The 18,427-nt window shown below is 58.6% G+C and overlaps 3 protein-coding genes across 3 annotated transcripts in view; 1 reads left to right on the top strand and 2 right to left on the bottom strand.

Moving 5' to 3' along the window:
* Nucleotides 1–18,427, bottom strand: part of TMEM167B (transmembrane protein 167B) — a 151,022-nt gene that overhangs the window by 39,446 nt on the left and 93,149 nt on the right. The window lies entirely within an intron of this gene.
* On the top strand, nt 2,652–11,632 carry TIMM17A (translocase of inner mitochondrial membrane 17A). Its single transcript, XM_057424485.1, has 6 exons — nt 2,652–2,701; nt 6,516–6,615; nt 7,858–7,921; nt 8,783–8,911; nt 9,269–9,379; nt 11,302–11,632. Exons 1-6 carry the CDS (start codon nt 2,676–2,678, stop codon nt 11,382–11,384), a joined length of 513 nt encoding a protein of 170 aa, XP_057280468.1. The 5' UTR covers nt 2,652–2,675; the 3' UTR covers nt 11,385–11,632.
* On the bottom strand, nt 13,955–17,995 carry ADIPOR1 (adiponectin receptor 1). Its single transcript, XM_057424468.1, has 7 exons — nt 17,852–17,995; nt 17,215–17,331; nt 16,423–16,594; nt 16,090–16,276; nt 14,652–14,839; nt 14,265–14,458; nt 13,955–14,147 (listed from the first exon to the last, which is right to left on the bottom strand). The coding sequence occupies exons 1-7, from the start codon at nt 17,990–17,992 to the stop codon at nt 14,019–14,021; spliced, it is 1,128 nt and encodes a 375-aa protein (XP_057280451.1). The 5' UTR covers nt 17,993–17,995; the 3' UTR covers nt 13,955–14,018.

Genomic DNA, 18,427 nt, shown 5'->3' with positions numbered 1-18,427 from the left:
AAAATAAGCTCTTGTAATAAGCCTCATCCCCTCCTCTGCCCATCTTCCTGGCTCAGCTCCTGCCCTGAATGCAGGCACAGGATGCTCTATGTGTTACAAACGAGACATTGCCCATCCTGATGGGGAATGCACACTGTTGGTGCCTTCTAGGATCTCATTTACCTCCAACTCCTGCTCAAACCTTGCTGTGATTCACCAGCACGCCCAAGGCTCTTTATAGATTGTAGAAGAAACTGTTGGGTTTAGTTACCAAGTGGTTAAGTTACCATAACCCTGAACATTGCATCACTTCTGTCTCCCTGATATCATGACCCTCATCTTGGTGCTGGTTTGCACTGAGGACTAGGAGGGACAGGCTCATCCCTTCACCTTCTTCTGCTCTCAGCCTGGATGCTCTTTTCCTCCCCTCACCCCAAAACTGCCACAACTGCAGCAGCACGAAGGCAACAGGAACCAGAGAGAATTTAACACATTGGTGTCCATTTGGTGCCCTCCTCATCTGAAGAAGCCAAATGACTGGTTTAAGTGTTCCACCTCACTACAGCAGCAGCTTTGGCCAAGGGCCTGTAGGGACAGGCCAAGGGGAATGACTTTAACCTGCCCAAGGGGAGACTGAGATGAGCTCTTATGCAGAAGCTCTTCCCTGTGAGGGTGCTGAGGCGCTGGCACAGGGTGCCCAGAGAAGCTGTGGCTGCCCCATCCCTGGCAGTGTTCAAGGCCAGGTTGGACACAGGGGCTTGGAGCAAGCTGCTCTAGTGGAAGGGGTCCCTGCCCGTGGCAGGGGTTGGAGCTGGAGGAGCTTTAAGGTCCCTTCCAGCACAAACCAGTCCATGACTCTATGAGAATGTTCCTCCTGCCATTTATCCTGGCTGTCACATCCCTTTCTGAACAAGGATATCCACAGAGCTCTGACTGCACCATGTTCCACAGAGTCTACTGCTGAAAGAAAGAGAACATCCAAAGAAAATCCAGTGCTTTCAGCCCAGAATAAGAGCAACTCCAGGCCACCAGCACCAGGGACTGGGGGCCTGTGTGAGGACCCTTGAGCCTTGCTCTGTATCCGGCTCCATCCTTTGGATGCTGTCCATCTGTAGCCATTCCAGTCAGGACAGCCCAGCCCAGCCCAGCCCAGCGTGGGGTGCAGTGAGGCACAGAGGAGCTCCCAGCACCTCCCAGTCTCCAGGGAGGCTCCGCCAGTGTCTGGATTTCTCTGGATTCCCCATCTCCATAGCAACCGAGCACCTTGGAGGCATTGATGGGGATTGCTGCACAACAGCCTCTGAACCACAGCAAGGGGATGAGCCGCGTCCTGGGGATGAGGAGCTGAGGCAGAGTCACACTGAGCTTGTCCAGGCACACGTCCGTGGGCTCTGGCAGAGCTGGGGATGCTCTTCAGTGCCTCACCTCTCGTGACACCACCTAGGACCATCAGAGAATCACAGTTAGGCTTGGAAAGGACCCTAAGATCATGCAGTTCCAACCCCCATCTCTCTTTCTTTCTTTATTCCCATTAGCTGATACAGGACACTGCAAATGGGATGGATTCCTTGAATGTTTTATTTCCCTCAGAAACACGTTTACTGTTAAACACACATCTTGCTTCCAAGACGTTTCATGACAAACCAGGTGACACGAAGGGACAGGCCAAGGGGAATGGCTTTAACCAGCCAGCAGGGAGACTGAGATGAGCTCTTAGGCAGAAGCTCTTCCCTGTGAGGGTGCTGAGGTAGAACTTGCCACCCAGTAAGGCAAAGGACGAGGCTACCGCAAGCAATTGCCATGCTAAGAAGGGCTGGATCAGTGTGGGGCCAGTCACAGCAGTAACAGGAACACCAGAGTGGAGGGGGCTGCTCCGAGGGGGTTTTACCTCTCCCCAACTCCCCCCCCTCAGCCAAAGCAGAAGCCACAGCTCCACCTCCTGGTGACCTGCAGCACTGCACCAGCCCCTGCTCCTCCAGTAAGGGGGAATGTGCCAGAACAGTCCTTGGGACATAAACCCCAGAACCCAGCCTGCTTTGGGTTGAAGGGACCTTAAAGCTCCTCCAGCTCCAATCCCTGCCATGGGCAGGGACCCCTTCCATAGAGCAGCTTGCTCCAAGCCCCTGTGTCCAACCTGGCCTTGAACACTGCCAGGGATGGGGCAGCCACAGCTTCTCTGGGCACCCTGTGCCAGCGCCTCAGCACCCTCACAGGGAAGAGCTTCTGCCTAAGAGCTCATCTCAGTCTCCCCTCTGGCAGGTTCAAGCCATTCCCCTTGGCCTGTCCCTACATCCCTTGTCCCGAGCCCCTCTCCAGGCTTCCTGCAGGCGCTGGAGGGGCTCCCTGCGGGGTGAGGCTCCCGAGCAGCGCTGTCTCACAGCACGTTAAGGCGGGCGGGCCTCGCTCAGCACCACAACCGGATGAAGCCCTCACAGAGCCACCACAACGCCTTCTCCCTGCACCGGAGCCGCTGCTCACCGCAGGGCACGTTCGGGTGCGGGGCCGTTCCCGTCCCGGTGCCCGGAACTAGGCCGCGCCGTGAGGCCCAGCTACGGGGCTTGAGGGGAAGGAATGAGTACCGCGCATGCGCCAGCCGCTTAGTCCCGCCCTCTGCCTCCCCATTGGCCTGCTGGGGGTCGCGCTCAGCCAATGGCGTGGGGGGGGAAGGCGGGCGGAGGGCGGCGGGGCCTGCCAAGATGGAGGAGTACGCGCGGGAGCCCTGGTGAGCGCCGGCCGCCGCACCGGCGGGGCCCGGTTGTGGGGTGGAAAACGGGGTTAAGGGGAACAGGGCCGGCCGGGGGGTGTGTGTGGTGCGGGTGTGTGACCTTGGTGGGGCCCCCCTGAGGCAGCGGCCGGGCCCGCGGCCTGGGCCTTGCAGGCGCGCTGGTACCGGGGCCGGTGGAGCCTCACTGAGGGGGGGAAAGCACCGGGGGGGGGGAGGCTGCTGGGCCCCGGCTCGGCCTCACGCTGCCTCCCTCGGTGCGGTGGGGTTGGACCCGGCCGCGTTCCGGCTGTGTCTGGGGCAGCGGTGCAACGTACAGCGTTTGGTGTGGTGATAAAGCGTGCCGACGGGTGATGAACCGTGGCAACGGGGAATAAACCGTGCCAACGGGCAATAAACCGTGCCAACGGGTAGTAAACCGTGGCAACCGGTAATAAACGGTGGCAACGGGCAATAAACCGTGCCAACGGGCAATAAACCGTTTTAACTGGCAATAAACCATAGCAACCGGTAATAAACCGTGGCAACGGGCAATAAGCCGTGCCACCGGGTAATAAACCGTGCCAAGGGGTAGTAAACCGTGGCAACCGGTAATAAACGGTGCCACCGGATAATAAACCGTTTTAACTGGCAATAAACCGTGGCAACCGGTAATAAACCGTGCCAATGGACAATAAACCGTGCCAACAGGCAATTAAACCGGCCCAACGGGATGGGAGCCTCGGGACCAGCCCCTCAGCTCCACCGGGCCCCCCCCGCGGGGCTCCCCATAACAGCACCTCCCCACAGCACAGAGCGGGGCCAGGTGAATGCCCTGTACCGGTTGCTGTGTGCTCCCCTCTCTCATAACCCTCCCCAGCACACGGTGGTCATTGTCCCGCTCTCTCTGTGCCCCCCCCCCCGCCGTGTGCCGCTGCAGGACCGGCTGTAGCCGGTGCTGTGCGCTGGGCACGGCCCGCAGAAGAGGCAGGGGCTCGGTGCTGACGGGGCTTAGCGCGGGGATGAAGCGTGGCTGAGGTGTGGGCAGCCCCGGCCTGGCCGCTGGGATGAACCGGTTGTGGCTGCTCCCCGGTGGGAGCAGAGCCCTGGCTGCGGCGTTCCTCACCTCTGGGCAACCTCGGCTGCCGCTGGGGAGAGGAGCGAGTGTGGAGCCAGGCTGGGAGAGCTGGGCTGGGGAAGAGAAGGCTCCTGAAGGGGAGACCTGAGAGCAGCTCCAGTGCCTGAAGGGGCTGCAGGAAAGCTGGAGAGGGGCTTGGGACAAGGGATGTAGGGACAGGCCAAGGGGAATGGCTTGAACCTGCCAGATGGGAGACTGAGATGAGCTCTTAGGCAGAAGCTCTTCCCTGGGAGGGTGCTGAGGCGCTGGCACAGGGTGCCCAGAGAAGCTGTGGCTGCCCCATCCCTGGCAGTGTTCAAGGCCAGGTTGGACACAGGGGCTTGGAGCAAGCTGCTCTATGGAAGGTGTCCCTGCCCGTGGCAGGGGTTGGAGCTGGAGGAGCTCTAAGGTCCCTTCAACCCAAACCAGGCTGGGGTTCTGTGACTCTATGCTGGTATCTAATGTAAACTCCTCTCTCTCAGCTTGAAACCACCCCCCCCCGCCCCCCCATCCTGTCATTACCTTTTGTCCTGAGGTGTTTTTTTGTCTCCTGAGATCAATGTCTCAAACCTGCAGCCCCCAGCACAGCCCCTCCTCACTCCATCACCTACCCCTGAACCTTTCCCTCACAGCAAGCAGAGCACCACAACCTCTGCACCCCCCCCCAAAGGAAGGGAAATGCCCTCTTGGCATCGGTCACTTGCTTTGCTTTGGCATCACTTGGTTGCTCTGAAGCACCACAACCCCATCCCGGTGCCAGCAGTGACAGCAGCAGCCCAGCCCCACACGGATTTGGGACACAGGAGGATCACACATCATCCCTTCACACATCCCCCTCCTCCCCTGTCACCCTGCCTGCACCAAGGCTTTCATCCCAGCTCCCCACAAAGCCCCTCCAGCTTCAACTCAATTCAATTCCTTGCTCCCAAATCACATTTTCCTTCCCTTTCTCGTGCTTTTACATTTCTCCCCTCTTTTATTTTCCTTCTCCCTTTACTTTTAATGATGAGGAAGAGGTTCCAGGCACATTCTGTTGGCAGGGATGCCAAGATGAAAAGCAACTGAAGCCTTTCTTCTCGGGGCTGTTTTGATGATGGTTTGTTCTTCTCCCCGTCTCCTGATTGTGATCTGCTCTGTTATGAATAAAACATCTCCTCACAAGCTGCCCTTCATTAACCTGCTGACAGGACTCTTGGTAAAGGCCTGCTTGAAATCCAGATGGATTATGGAAAGTGGTCTCCCTTTGCCCCAAAGGTCAGAGAATCCCAACTGAGCAGTGACTGTTATTTACAGGAGCTTCATTAATCAGCCCCCAGTCACACACTTGCCTCTCTTTAACCCTGCTTCAATGTCAAGCTCATTACCTGCTCCCTCTGGGGTTCTTCCTTTCCCTTTGAAACTCCCTCCAGCACCCTCAGGAGCAGCTTTTCAATGAGGAAACCTCTTTGACACCATCCCAACCATTCCCTGTGTGTCCCAGCTCTGACACTAAGCACCCACAGTCCCACCAGCACCAGAGCCTGGTGGGGGAAAGAATTGGAAGAGAATAAAAGAGATGATTCCACTGTTAATCTATCACTTACCTACAAGTTTAATGTCACTGATGTTTCCCTGACTTTAAGGGCAGCCCTCACAGGAAGGAAACCATGTACTTGTTGCTGCATGCAAGGTAAGGTCGGATTCATAGAACCCCAGCCTGGTTTGTGTTGAAGGGACCTTAAAGCTCCTCCAGCCCCAACCCCTGCCACGGGCAGGGACCCCTTCCATAGAGCAGCTCCAAGCCCCTGTGTCCAACCTGCCCTTGAACACTGCCAGGGATGGGGCAGCCACAGCTTCTCTGGGCACCCTGTGCCAGCGCCTCAGCACCCTCACAGGGAAGAGCTTCTGCCTCAGAGCTCAGCTCACTCCACCTCCTAAACCCCACAGTGCTGGGCTTTGCTGTCAGATTCTGATGGAAGATGAAGGCAACACAATGACCTTGTTGTGTTGGGATGTCAGCAGCAGTGGGGACGGTGAAGAGCAGGTTGGTGCTCCCCTAGTTTAGGAGTCCAGGTTCGTGGTGGGGAGTTACAAAGCTCCCAGGTTTGGTTTGAACCCCAGATGAAAGCTCACCTCACCGGTGTTCAAAGGGTTTGCTGTCAGCAGCATGCTCTTTGTTGCAAAGCTTTTGCTTGTCGATGGGAACCATTTGATGCTCTGTGGTGGTGGAGTCACTACAACCTCCAGCAGGGGCTGTGTTTCCTTTGAATGCACTTCAAAGAGCCAGGATGCAGCAGGAAAAACCTTTGCAGTGGAACAGGAGATGCCTTTGAAGTCTCTCATTTAACAAAGCAGAGCTCATGAGGAGCCTGAGCCGTGAGGTGCTTTGAGAGCTGAGCCTGCTTGAATTTACCACTGCAGTTTCCAGGGAGAGCAGTCAATGTGACGCTCTTTACACTCCCTAAGTAGGACAGGGCTGGAATTCTGCAGTGGTTTTCCAGGCTGGAAACGTGTCTCCTTGCCCTGTGTGAGGAGCTGAGCTGGAGCTGACACTGACGTGCCAGGGAGGTGGCTTCTTGGGCTCTCCCCAAAGGTCGAGGTTGTTTTCCTATGGGGTTTATGACTTGCTGGCTGGGAGGCCGTGCAGCTGGCACCCTGGTGCAGGGCCAGTGCCTCCTGTGCAGCTTCTTGCACCATGTCCCATGATGTAATCTGGTGTTTTTGTCCTTCTCTCCCCAGTCCCTGGAGGATAGTGGATGACTGCGGAGGCGCTTTCACCATGGGAGCCATCGGAGGTGGCATCTTCCAGGCTATCAAGGGCTTCAGGAATTCCCCAGTGGTAAGCCAAGTCATGGCAGAGCATGTGCAGGGTGCAGCCTGCTCCTTGCCTCTGCCCAGCAGCAGGGAATCTGCCCAGCTGAAGGTACAGAGGAGAAATCCCTGGGAGTGGGGCTGCTTAAACCCCACGTGTCGTTAATCCAGATCTGAGGAAGTGCTCAGGATCCATGTGGGTCCTTCATCCTTCTGGGTACAGGGACTAAATATTCACAGAATCCCAGCCTGGTTTGGGTTGGAAGGGACCTTAAAGCTCCTCCAGCTCCAACCCCTGCCACGGGCAGGGACCCCTTCCACTAGAGCAGCTTGCTCCAAGCCCCTGTGTCCAACCTGGCCTTGAACACTGCCAGGGATGGGGCAGCCACAGCTTCTCTGGGCAACCCATTCCACTGTGCCACCACCCTCATAATGAAGAGCTTCTTCCCAATATCTCATCCAACTCTTCCCTCTTCCATTTGGAAGCTGGTTTTCCTCATCCCATCCCTACAGGCCCTTGTCCAAAGCCCCTCTCCAGGTTTCCTGGAGCCCCTTTAGGCACTGGAGCTGCTCTCAGGTCTCCCCTTCAGGAGCCTTCTCTTCTGCAGGCTGACCCAGCCCAGCTCCAGAGCTGCTCCAGTCCTCCACCTGACCAGCAGGAATGACTGAATTTGGGACAACCAGTGAGCCTAGAGCTGCCAGCTGAGCACATTGCTCCTGCTCTGTGGGCATCGGAAACAGGGTTGAGGTGACTGTACTGGAATAGACCCAATGGAAACGTGACATTTCAACGTGTGGTTTTCCTCTAGCACAGCCCATGGTGCTCTTCCTCTGGGTGGATTTCCCTGTTGTCCATGGACAGAGTCTCCTCCCTGTGGTGACCTGCACCAGATGCTGCTGTTGGCTCCACTGGTGTGCAAAGCGTGTCAAGTGAGGCAGCGCCAGCTAGGAACAAAGCAATGATGCACCTGGAAAATTAACAGGCTTCTCTTGCTGAACATTAAGTGTCCTCTTCAACCCCTGCAGGCCACTCAGACACACTTTGATCTCAAAGTGGCTCAGGCCTGGAGCTGTAATTCCTTTCTGTAGTTGACAGGGCTTCATAAGGCTGTGATAAGTACCAGGGTGTGTGGAAAATGTGTTTTCTGCCAGCTCCTGCTCACAGCTGCCTTGGAACTAGGTTGGGCTGGTGGCAGCTTTGTGCTGTACCCAGTCAGATGGGCTGTGAGGCTGCACTCTCCTTGTAACTGTTGTGTCTCTTTTCCTGCAGGGTGTGAACCACCGGCTGCGGGGCAGCCTGACAGCAATTAAAACAAGAGCTCCACAGCTGGGAGGTGAGTGATTGGGAAGCTCAGTTTAGAAGCTGAATTGCTTCTCTTGGCTGCTGAGACGAGGACTAAATCACTGCAGAACCCCAGCCTGGTTTGGGTTGGAAGGGACCTTAAAGCTCCTCCAGCTCCAAGCCCTGCCACGGGCAGGGACCCCTTCCACTGGAGCAGCTTGCTCCAAGCCCCTGTGTCCAACCTGGCCTTGAGCACTGCCAGGGATGGGGCAGCCACAGCTTCTCTGGGCACCCTGTGCCAGCGCCTCAGCACCCTCACAGGGAAGAGCTTCTGCCTAAGAGCTCAGCTCAGTCTCCCCTCGGGCAGGTTAAAGCCATTCCCCTTGGCCTGTCCCTACATCCCTTGTCCCAAGCCCCTCTCCAGCTTTCCTGCAGCCCCTTCAGGCACTGGAGCTGCTCTCAGGTCTCCCCTTCAGGAGCCTTCTCTTCTCCAGGCTGCCCCAGCCCAGCTCTCTCAGCCTGGCTCCAGAGCAGAGCTGCTCCAGCCCTCGCAGCATCTCCATGGCCTCCCCTGGCCTCGCTCCAACAGCTCCACGTCCCTCTGCTGCTGCTGCCCCAGAGCTGGATCAGGACTTCAGGGGGGGTCTTCCCCAGGGCACAGCAGCGGGGCAGGATCCCCTGTCTAAACTCCGTGTGTGCATTATGATGTGTGACCTCTCCAATAACGTGTAATGCAACGTGTGCTCCCTGGGAACTTGTCTCAGTGTTGCTTTTACCCCACGTTTGGCTCTTTGCTGGGATGTGTTTCCCCGTCACCTGCAGCGCTGGTGCTGCGCCGCCTCTTGGGGACGTGCCTGCACCGGAGTTGGCTTCTCTGCTTCCCCTACAGAGGCCCTTGTGTGGTTTCTCGCAGGGAGCTTTGCTGTCTGGGGAGGCCTCTTCTCCATGATCGACTGCAGTATGGTCAGAATGAGAGGGAAGGAGGATCCCTGGAATTCCATCACCAGCGGAGCCCTGACTGGAGCCATATTAGCTGCAAGAAGTAAGGAATTGAGGCTGTGGGTTGAAAAACCTCTGTATTATCAATGTTCTCATCACTGTAGTGAAGCACCTGTGGTACCCAAAGTGCAATTTCCTTTCTCAGAGGACTGGAAGGGTAATGGGAGGCTTTTGTCCTGTGCTCAGGGAAGCATCAAGTAGGGAAACGTTATCCAGTTCCTTTGTGTCCACGGAGGGGGAGAGTTGCTCAGTCGTGATCCTTTTACTGGTGATGCCAGTGAGGCTTCGTGGATGCAAAACGACTGCTTCTGAGTCTGCTTCTAGGAGAGAAGAGAACTGCAGCAGGAGCCAAAGGTGCACAGGGGACTCAAAAGTGGTGTTTTGTGCTTTGGATTTTTAGACGGCCCCGTCGCCATGGTGGGATCTGCTGCCATGGGAGGAATTCTGCTGGCTTTAATCGAAGGAGCTGGAATTCTCTTGACCAGATTTGCTTCCACACAGTTTGCAAACGGTGAGGAGCCCCCAGGGATGCAGGGTGTCACTGTCACAAAGCTGTTGTGGCACAGCCTTTACCGACAGAGCCCTGCCCCTCGCTGCTCTGACCATGGAGTCCATGTGCTCCGCTGGCTGGGAAGGCTGTAGGAAGTCAGGGGGGAGGCAGATGGATGAGGCTCCTCCATGCCTTCCCTCTGGGTGGCTGGAGGCTGAAAGCAGGGGTGTCCCTGCTGCCCCTGTGCCCTGCCCTGTCCCTGGCGCAGCCACACGGGCTGAGGGTGCTGCACTGCACTCGGCACTGGGTGACACAGCAGGTTTGAAGGAGCAGCAAGCAGCAGGCTCTGGGCAGAGGAGTGGTTCTGGCAGGTGCCTGTGGTCTGCATGCAAGTGTGTGGGGAAGCCCGGGTTAAAGGAGGTGATAGGGAGCAGCAGATGGAGCCAGGGGAGAGATTCCCTGGAGTTAATGGTGGGTTTTCAGTAACCTGCTTCCAACCCAACCTCCTGGTTGGTTTTTCCTGAGGCAAACACAGGCTGAGGGTTCACTTGGCCGAGGTGGAACCTGGTTGTGTCAGTCCTCCCTGTGCAAGTACTTCACCCTCTGCCCCCCACTTTTACTCTGGGAGTAGTCCTGTAGTGACAGGACAAGGGGTGAGGGGTTCAAAGTGAAACAGGGGAAGTTTAGGTTGAATCTAAGGAGGAAGTTCTTTACTGTGAGGGTGCTGAGGCACTGGAATGGGTTGCCCAGGGAAGTTGTGAATGCTCCATCCCTGGCGGTGTTCAAAGCCAGGTTGGACAGAGCCTTGGGTGCCATGGTTTAGTGTGAGGTGTCCCTGCCCATGGCAGGGGGTTGGAACTTGATGATCTTCAGGTCCTTTCCAACCCTAACTATTCTATGATTCTAATGAATGCAACCAAACCCACTGGGGTTGGAAGGGTGAGGAGCAAGCCACGAATTCCTCAGGGGCTTCTTGGCTTGTTCCCTGCTGCCCTTTGCTCAGTCGAAGCTGTAACCATTTCTTCTCTTACTACAAAGACGTGTTGAAGTTCATCTGTTCTGGAGCAGGAGTTTCACCCCTGAGGCACAGCTTATTAACCCCAGCACACAGCCCACTTACTGCTTCCCTGCAGCAGCACGGCCGTGAGCGGCCTCAGGAGGGCGACTCCAGGCCATCGGTTCCCTTTGTGCCTCGCTTTGTTGGCAGGGGAGTTTCTGTGGGGCAGCCTTCGGGGATGGTGAAGTTCAGCTCGAGGGTGACAAGGAAGAGCGTTCCAGCTGCTCTACAGGGCTGGAAGTGTTTTCCTCTCTGCTCCAGTTCATTTCCCTGTTAGTAAAGGAGGTGAAAGTCCAGCCCTGAAGCTCTTAAGCGTAGAACCCCAGCCTGGTTTGTGTTGAAGGGACCTTAAAGCTCCTCCAGCTCCAACCCCTGCCACAGGCAGGGACCCCTTCCATAGAGCAGCTTGCTCCAAGCCCCTGTGTCCAACCTGGCCTTGAACACTGCCAGGGATGGGGCAGCCACAGCTTCTCTGGGCACCCTGTGCCAGCGCCTCAGCACCCTCACAGGGAAGAGCTTCTGCCTAAGAGCTCATCTCAGTCTCCCCTCTGGCAGGTTCAAGCCATTCCCCTTGGCCTGTCCCTACATCCCTTGTCCCAAGCCCCTCTCCAGCTTTCCTGCAGCCCCTTCAGGCACTGGAGCTGCTCTCAGGTCTCCCTGGAGCCTTCTCCTCAGAGCTCTTCTCCTCCAAGCCCAGCTCTCTGGGTCTGTCGGATGCACAGAGCGCTTTGAATGAAAACAAACCCAAACGTCACTGCCTCCATCAGTCTGCAGTGGGATGTTTCTGGACACAGCCACTGCGAAGCTGCTCCCAGCTCCGAGGGGGGAGTTTCTCCTGCCTTTGCCATTAACTCTTTGCCTTTTCCCCCCTCTTGCCTTGTCACAGGCCCCCAGTTCTCAGACGATCCCTCCCAGCTGCCGCCCGCTCCCTCGCCCTCTCCCTTTGGTGACTACAGGCAGTACCAGTGATCCTCCTCCGCTCCCGTTCTCCTCAGCTCTCACTTCCAGCACTGGCAGCCCCAGCTGTGCTTCGTCTTCCCACCAGTGGTCATCTCTGGACACGAACCACGCCAGGAGGAACCTTCAGCCCTTCTTGGTGTCGAGCCACGCAGGAGAACTTGTAGGAGAGGACAGGTCTATTTATTCGTGATAGGTTCCATTGCTGTCATGTTAGTGAGTGTCTGGTAGAATACACGGAGGGTTCACACAAGGACCAAGTGGAGTCTTGTCATCCTTTGGACACAGACTGCAGTGGAAGCCTCTGGAGTCTTCCCTGGGATGTGGCTCTGAGCACCCGCGTTGAGCACAGCTGGAGTTGAGCCTCTTCCCCACCGGATTTAGGTCGCTGCCCGTTTATCAGCTTAAGGAAAAGAGTTTTATCTACACCCAGTTTTCCATTCCTAAAGTGAGTATTAGCAGGAGAGTGCCCAAGCTAGTGAAAATTCCTTCCAGCAACACGTATTCCGGTGCTGTTCTGTGTTCTCCACGCTGCTCCCAGCCCCAGCTCTGCACCTGGAGCTGAATCTGCCTTTTGTGGGTCCGCCTCCCTCTAAACCCTGAGGCTCTGAGCCTCTGTTAGCAGGAGGCGGCAGCAAACTAATCCTGCTCCTGTGCTGCTGCTTCCTGGGACCGTGCAGCGAGCCCTGCCCAGAACACACGCAGGGCTGTGGGGCCAGAGCTGCCCTGGGTACCCTCAGACCCAGTCCTGAGCGCAGTTAAACCATCTGCCTTCCAGTTTGGAGGCCAGCAGGTACCAAATGACCCGCTGAGGTTTGCTGTTCGTGCTGGCCTCGCTGCAGTAGCTGTGCTCCAGAAGACCTGGGTCATGGCACCCGAGCAGCTTCGTGGTTCCTCTGCCCTGCAGGGACCTCCACCTCTGCTCTCTGTCAGGGAACCAAGTCAGGCCCTTGTGGTGGGTAGGAGAGGGTGGAGATAACCCAGAAGCAGCACGGTAATGGCTGCCCAAGGGCTGAATTGGGATCGTACAAAGTGTGAGTGCAAATCCTGCCCCTCTCCTGTATCCACCACCCTGGAAAAGGGACAGTTTCCTGTTCCCAACCCGCTGCCCATGCTAAAGCTGCTCCAGGATTCCCAGCTGTTGAGTCTCTGGTACCTTCCAGGTTCATGGAGCTGCTCTTGGGGTGTAACAGACATACACAGTGTGTGGCTCTGTCTTGCCTTTGCCACTGACCTGGCTCCTGAAGGCAGTTTTCCTGCTCCCTGTCACTCGGGCAACGCTCCTGGCTCCAGCTGAGACCCCACTGTGAGCCTCAGAGAGGACTGCAGCCTGCCCCATCGGCCCCAGAGCATCCCCCGTGTGTCCATCACCAGCGCTCAGATCCCACAGCTCCTATTCTCATGCCATGGAGCTGTCTTAGGGCTGCACTGGAGGGGAACTGTAGGCAAACGGCTCTTACCCTCTGATCGCCCATGACCATATGCACTGGCCAGTCCCTCACACGTGCTCCTGCATGACAAGAAGCCTCTGATTTTGGGTGTCCTTCATCCCCCACCTGCAGCATCCTTTCTGCTGCGCTGATCCCAGGAAGGAGGGCACAGAGTCCCATTAAGGCCATTCCCCTTGGCCTGTCCCTACATCCCTTGTCCCAAGCCCCTCTCCAGCTTTCCTGCAGCCCCTTCAGGCACTGGAGCTGCTCTCAGGTCTCCCCTTCAGGAGCCTTCTCTTCTCCAGGCTGCACCAGCTCTCTCAGCCTGGCTCCAGAGCAGAGCTGCTCCAGCCCTCACAGCATCTCCATGGCCTCCTCTGGCCTCTCTCCAACAGCTCCACGTCCCTCTTGTGCTGCTGCCCCAGAGCTGGACCAGGACTGCAGGGGGGTCTCCCCAGAGCACAGCAGAGGGGCAGGATCCCCTCCCTGCCCTGCTGCTGGTCCCAGCAGCAGCCCAGGGCCCCATGCCCACAGGAAGGTGCCGTTTCCTGCCCTCTCATCACTGCAACACCCAGGACTTTCCTATGTCTTTGAGTTCAGCCCTTGGGGCTGGACTCTGCCCCGGCCCCACATGAACGCTCCCAGCGCTCATCCCAAACCCCCCCTCCACCAAAAAAGCAGAGCCCGACGCCAGCAGCACCACACGGAACTATTGACCTGTTTATTTCAATCAGCTACAGCAGCTCTACATTGCCCTGCCCCGCTGCCCTCCCTTCCCCGCCACAGCCAGCGAGGGGGCCGAGGGCGGCGCGGTGCCAGCAAAGGCTTCTTAAAGCATAGTATTAAATATTAAATAGTCTCTCCTCTGGTACATTACTGTGTCAAGGACAAACAGAACAGATAAAGGACAACTCAAACCGGGGCCCGGGGCCGCAGCACACACGGGGGATGCATGCGAGGGGGGCTCGGGGGACCCCGGTGCAGCTCCCCCAGGGGCTGGCTGCCAGTGCCCCGGCGGTGCAGGGGAAGAGGGGGGTGAGGATTTGGTCAACTTTGCTAAGGAATTTGTTATTTAGCTTTAAAAACCCACCCCCCCCATCCCAAGAACCCCGCACGGTTTGGGGCCTGCCTTGGAGGTTTTTGTTTTTCTTCTTTTTAGCAAAGACAAAAAGAGTTTAAAAAGCACTTGGGAAGCTTGGACTAAAACCCGGCGCTCTCAGAGCAGAGAGTCGTCCGTGCACCCCCCTTCGAGGCCGTAGCGAAACTCCTGCAGGTTGGACACGCCGTAGAAGTGGACAAAGGCTGCGGCCACCACGAGCACGTGGAAGATCTGATGTGATTGAAACTGAAAAGGGGGGGGGGCAGAGCGAGAAAGCCCTTTAGAGCAGAGCCAAAGGAGCACCAGGACACCCGCAAGCTCCCCACCCTTCACCCCAGTGACCGCCTGCTCCCCAGCACTCACCCAGATGTCGAACTTGCCCGGGAAGAAGCGCTCGGGGATGCGGGCGGCGTAGAGCCCCGCGCCCGTGATGTACATCACGGCCATGAGGAAGAACCAGCCCATCTGACCCACGGTGGTGGCTTTGACGAAGCCCTCGGCGATGGTGAAGTGCATGGTGGGCACCACCCCGCTCAGCCCCAGCCCCAGGAACACGCCTGCGGTGGAGAGATCAGCAGAGCCCATCGCACACAGGGACGGTGCTGCCAGCCCTCGGGCTCATGCCAGAGCCTCAAAGGCACAAGGAACGCGGCTCCTCGCCTTGAGGAGAGGCTGTGCCAGAGGCATTGCATCAGTGAAGGTTGCCCAAAGGGACTGGGGCTGCAGGGGGGAGGATGGGGCAGCCCCTACCTGCTCTGGTCTGCCTGTGCTTAGGGGTGGCGAAGCGGTCCCACTGCGCAACGATGATGGCCGAGATGCCCAAGACGCAGACGATGGAGAGGTAGATGAGTCTTGGCTGCGGGGAGCAGTAGAACGAGTAGTAGAGCCATGGGACGAAGCTTCCCATGATCAGCAGTGCAATTCCTGAATAATCCAACCTGCAGGCGGGGTGCAATGACAAGGGAGTCACAGGGGAGCCCCAGCACCCACCCTCCTCCTCGTGTGCTCTTGATAACGGCATCGGTACCCACAGCGAGTCCCTGCAGCCCTATGCTGTGTCTCCAGGGAGAGGAGGAGGTGGCACAAGTCCTCACACATGGATTTGACTCCATGGCAAAGTCCTTTCAATGAGCCCAGGAGCAGTTTGTGTCACCCCCCCCCCCCCCCCACCACCATGGTGGGGTGCCCCCCAGTACACAAGGGTGTTCCTGCTGCACAGTGTGTTCTGGAGCCCTGATCCCACAGGATCATTGCCCAGCAAACAGCACCCAAGTAACTGCCTTGGACAGGTTTGTGTGAGCAAGGGCCCATCTGAGGCCTGGCTCTGCCTGTGCACAAGGGCTCGTGTGAGCTCAATGCCAAGAGCAGCCCCGAGTGGTCCTGGGGGAAGGCCCTGGCCACTGCCCAGCGCAGTCACTGCCGGGAACCCCTTTGGTTTGCTCCTCTCCAGTTGGTTTCAGTCCAGGCTGGATCCAAACCAGAGATTCAAAAGCATCCAGTAAACTGGAAAGCACTGAACTGGCACATCCCAGCAGTGCCCAGAGAGACCCCAGAGCCCTCGGTTTCCTGCTACGAGGGGCACAAAGGCTGCGGGTCCTGGGGTTTAGCATTGCCTGAGGGGCAGCTCCAGAGGGCTGGAGCAGCTCTGCTCTGGAGCCAGGCTGAGAGAGCTGGGCTGGGGCAGCCTGGAGAAGAGAAGGCTCCTGAAGGGGAGACCTGAGAGCAGCTCCAGTGCCTGAAGGGGCTGCAGGAAAGCTGGAGAGGGGCTTGGGACAAGGGATGTAGGGACAGGCCAAGGGGAATGGCTTGAACCTGCCCGAGGGGAGACTGAGATGAGCTCTTAGGCAGAAGCTCTTCCCTGTGAGGGTGCTGAGGCGCTGGCACAGGGTGCCCAGAGAAGCTGTGGCTGCCCCATCCCTGGCAGTGTTCAAGGCCAGGTTGGACACAGGGGCTTGGAGCAAGCTGCTCTATGGAAGGGGTCCCTGCCTGTGGCAGGGGTTGGAGCTGGAGGAGCTTTAAGCTCCCTTCAACCCAAACCAGGCTGGGGCTCTATGATTTAAAGCACTCCTGCACAGGGCAGAGACCCCCCCGCTCCCAGCTGTGGTTCACTCCAGGTTCAGTGAACTCTCCCCAGGGATAAAAGGCAGCGCTTCCCAAGAGGATGCCAAAGCCTCTCGTGCTGACTCACTTTGAAAAGGTCCGCGAGACCTTCTCCGAGTGACAGTAGACAGTGTGGAAGAGCCAAGAGAAGCTGAGGCACAGCACGGCTCCCAGGAAGAACATCCCAAACACCACCTTCTCCTGGAGAGGAGCCATGAAATACATGTTGGGCCGCAGCATGGTCAGGATTCCCAAGCACAGGAACAACACAAAGCCTGCAGGGAACACACGGCACCGTTGCAGAGGGAAGCTCGCCCCACGTTTTCCCTGCTTTCCCCAGGGCACGTTTCTCCACCCCACTCTCAAAGGCACCAGCAGTGCCTGAGCCCAGCCCTGGGGTCCCCCCCCGAGGCCCCAGCACCTAGCAGATGTGTCCAGATGTTGCCCGTCTCGGTGTGTATCCGGAAGATGCTCTTGAAGCAGGCGCGGAAGCTGGGCATGGGCGGGCGGTGCCCGTGCAGGAGGTAATCGTTGTCCTTGAGCCAGTCGGGCAGCACGTCGTAGGGGATCACCCGCCAGCGCCCTTCCCACACCTGCACCACGACACCGAGATGCTGCTGGGCCCTGGAGCTGCAGCCAGCCTCGGGGTCGCATCCACCCACCCCCAGAGCACGAAGTCCTGCATGGAATAAGCCCAGGAAGGGCTGAAAATGCCCTGGGATGCTCCTCGGGGTGCGTGTGTGTGTGTGAGGTTTGGGTTTTACAGCACAAGGGAGCCCTTAAACCAGGCACATCCCCGGATTTGCAGCCTTAGATTTAACCCTTCCACAGCCCCTGTTCCCTCCCATTCCAGAGTGGAAAGAAGGAGCCCTGGATGGCACCAGGACCAGGCTGGTCCCCAGCTCGTGACGCTGCTCACCAAACAGCAGCGACCGTGAGCACAGGCACCCAGTGAGACCAGTAACAGGTCCCAGTTAGAGGACCACAGAGACACCAGGACTGCTCCCAGGTCGCTGCTTGTCCTCCATGGCTGGGTACAACCCTCAGCATCCCCGTCCCACACCATTCCCAGGAGATGCTGCAGGGAGCAGAGCCAGACACCGCAGCGCCTCCCAGCCCCTGGCCAGCATCTTCAGCCCGGGGTTTAGGGCATCAGGGCCTCTTTAACACCCCCAAAATCAGGACTTGGGAGCTGGGCTACAGCCTCCCATACCTTGTACACAAACTCTTCCATCTTCTCCATGGCATGGTGAGCCTGCAGAGGCAGCGTCAGCACACGGACCACCTCCTCCTCTTCCTCACGGGCCGCCGGGCACGGCGGCTCTTCAGCCTGGAGGGAAAATCATTGCAGGCCATGGGAGGAGCAGAGAGCAAGGAGCCCCTTCTGCCAGCACCCAGGGCCCCCTCTCATCCAGGGGGACAGGCAGGGCCCACCGGGCACCAGCACTTACACAACGCGCCCCCGTCCTCCCCATCGCGGGCAGAGTAATCCCAGGTTTATCCTTACTGCAAGACGGGATTACCGGGGGGGGGGGGGGGATTTTCACCCAGGAACCCCATCCCTGTGCGCCCAGCACGGAGCCCAGCCTGCAGCTCCCGGAGCTCCCCCGGGGCCCACCCCGGCTCTCCCATTCACGGCTTTGGGAAGCTGATTCCCAGCCCTCCGGGCCATGGAAGAGCCGGGAACCGGGACCACCGCGAGCAGCAGCAGCGCGTCCTCACCTCACCCCTACATGAAGCTGCCACAGAACCACCCCCCCTCCCCCGCACCTCGGGAGCCGCTCCGGGACCAGCCCGGCACAGCCACCCGCGGGTGCCCGGCTCCGGGTGCCCCTGAGCTCGGTGCTTACCGCGGCCGAGCCGCCTGCTCCCTGCTCCCCCTTCTCCTCCAGCAGCGGCCCCAGCTCGGCCAGCTCCAGGTGCGCTCTGTCGCGGCCGGCGGCGCCCAGCGCGGTGCCCGGCCCGGCGGCGGAGGCCTTGCGGGACGCCATGGGGCCGGGTCCTCCGCGTCCTTGTGCCGCCGCGCTGCGGAGGGGGGGGAAAGAACAGAGAGGTGAGGAGCGGCACCGCGACAGCGATAACGACAGACGGCAATGGCGATGGCGATAACGATAACGACAGCCCCGGCCCCGCCGCACTCACCGGCCGCTACATCCCGCACAGGGCGGCGGCGGCGGCGGCACCGGAAGCGACTCTGAGGGACCGGGGCCGCTTCCGCCCCGCTCGGCGCTAGAAACCCCGCCGGCCCCCGCTGTCCGCGTGTCCCGGTGCCCGCAGCAGTCACCGATGCCCGAGGTTCCCCCCCCCCCGCGCTGTGGGGCCCGGCTCGGCTTTCCCTGCCCGGGCTTTGGTTACCCCCGTTAAGGACACCCGGACAATGGCGGATCCTGTTCCCCATCAATCATTCATGGCCCCCCCCTTCCCCC

Source organism: Pezoporus wallicus, unplaced genomic scaffold (assembly GCF_028554395.1).
Source record: "Pezoporus wallicus isolate ANWC-B61680 ecotype Strahan unplaced genomic scaffold, APGP_CSIRO_Pwel_v1 contig_9123, whole genome shotgun sequence".
Taxonomy (NCBI): Eukaryota; Metazoa; Chordata; class Aves; order Psittaciformes; family Psittacidae; genus Pezoporus; species Pezoporus wallicus.
The sequence above is the reverse complement of the archived record's forward strand: the minus strand, read 5'-3'. Positions and strand labels throughout refer to the sequence as shown.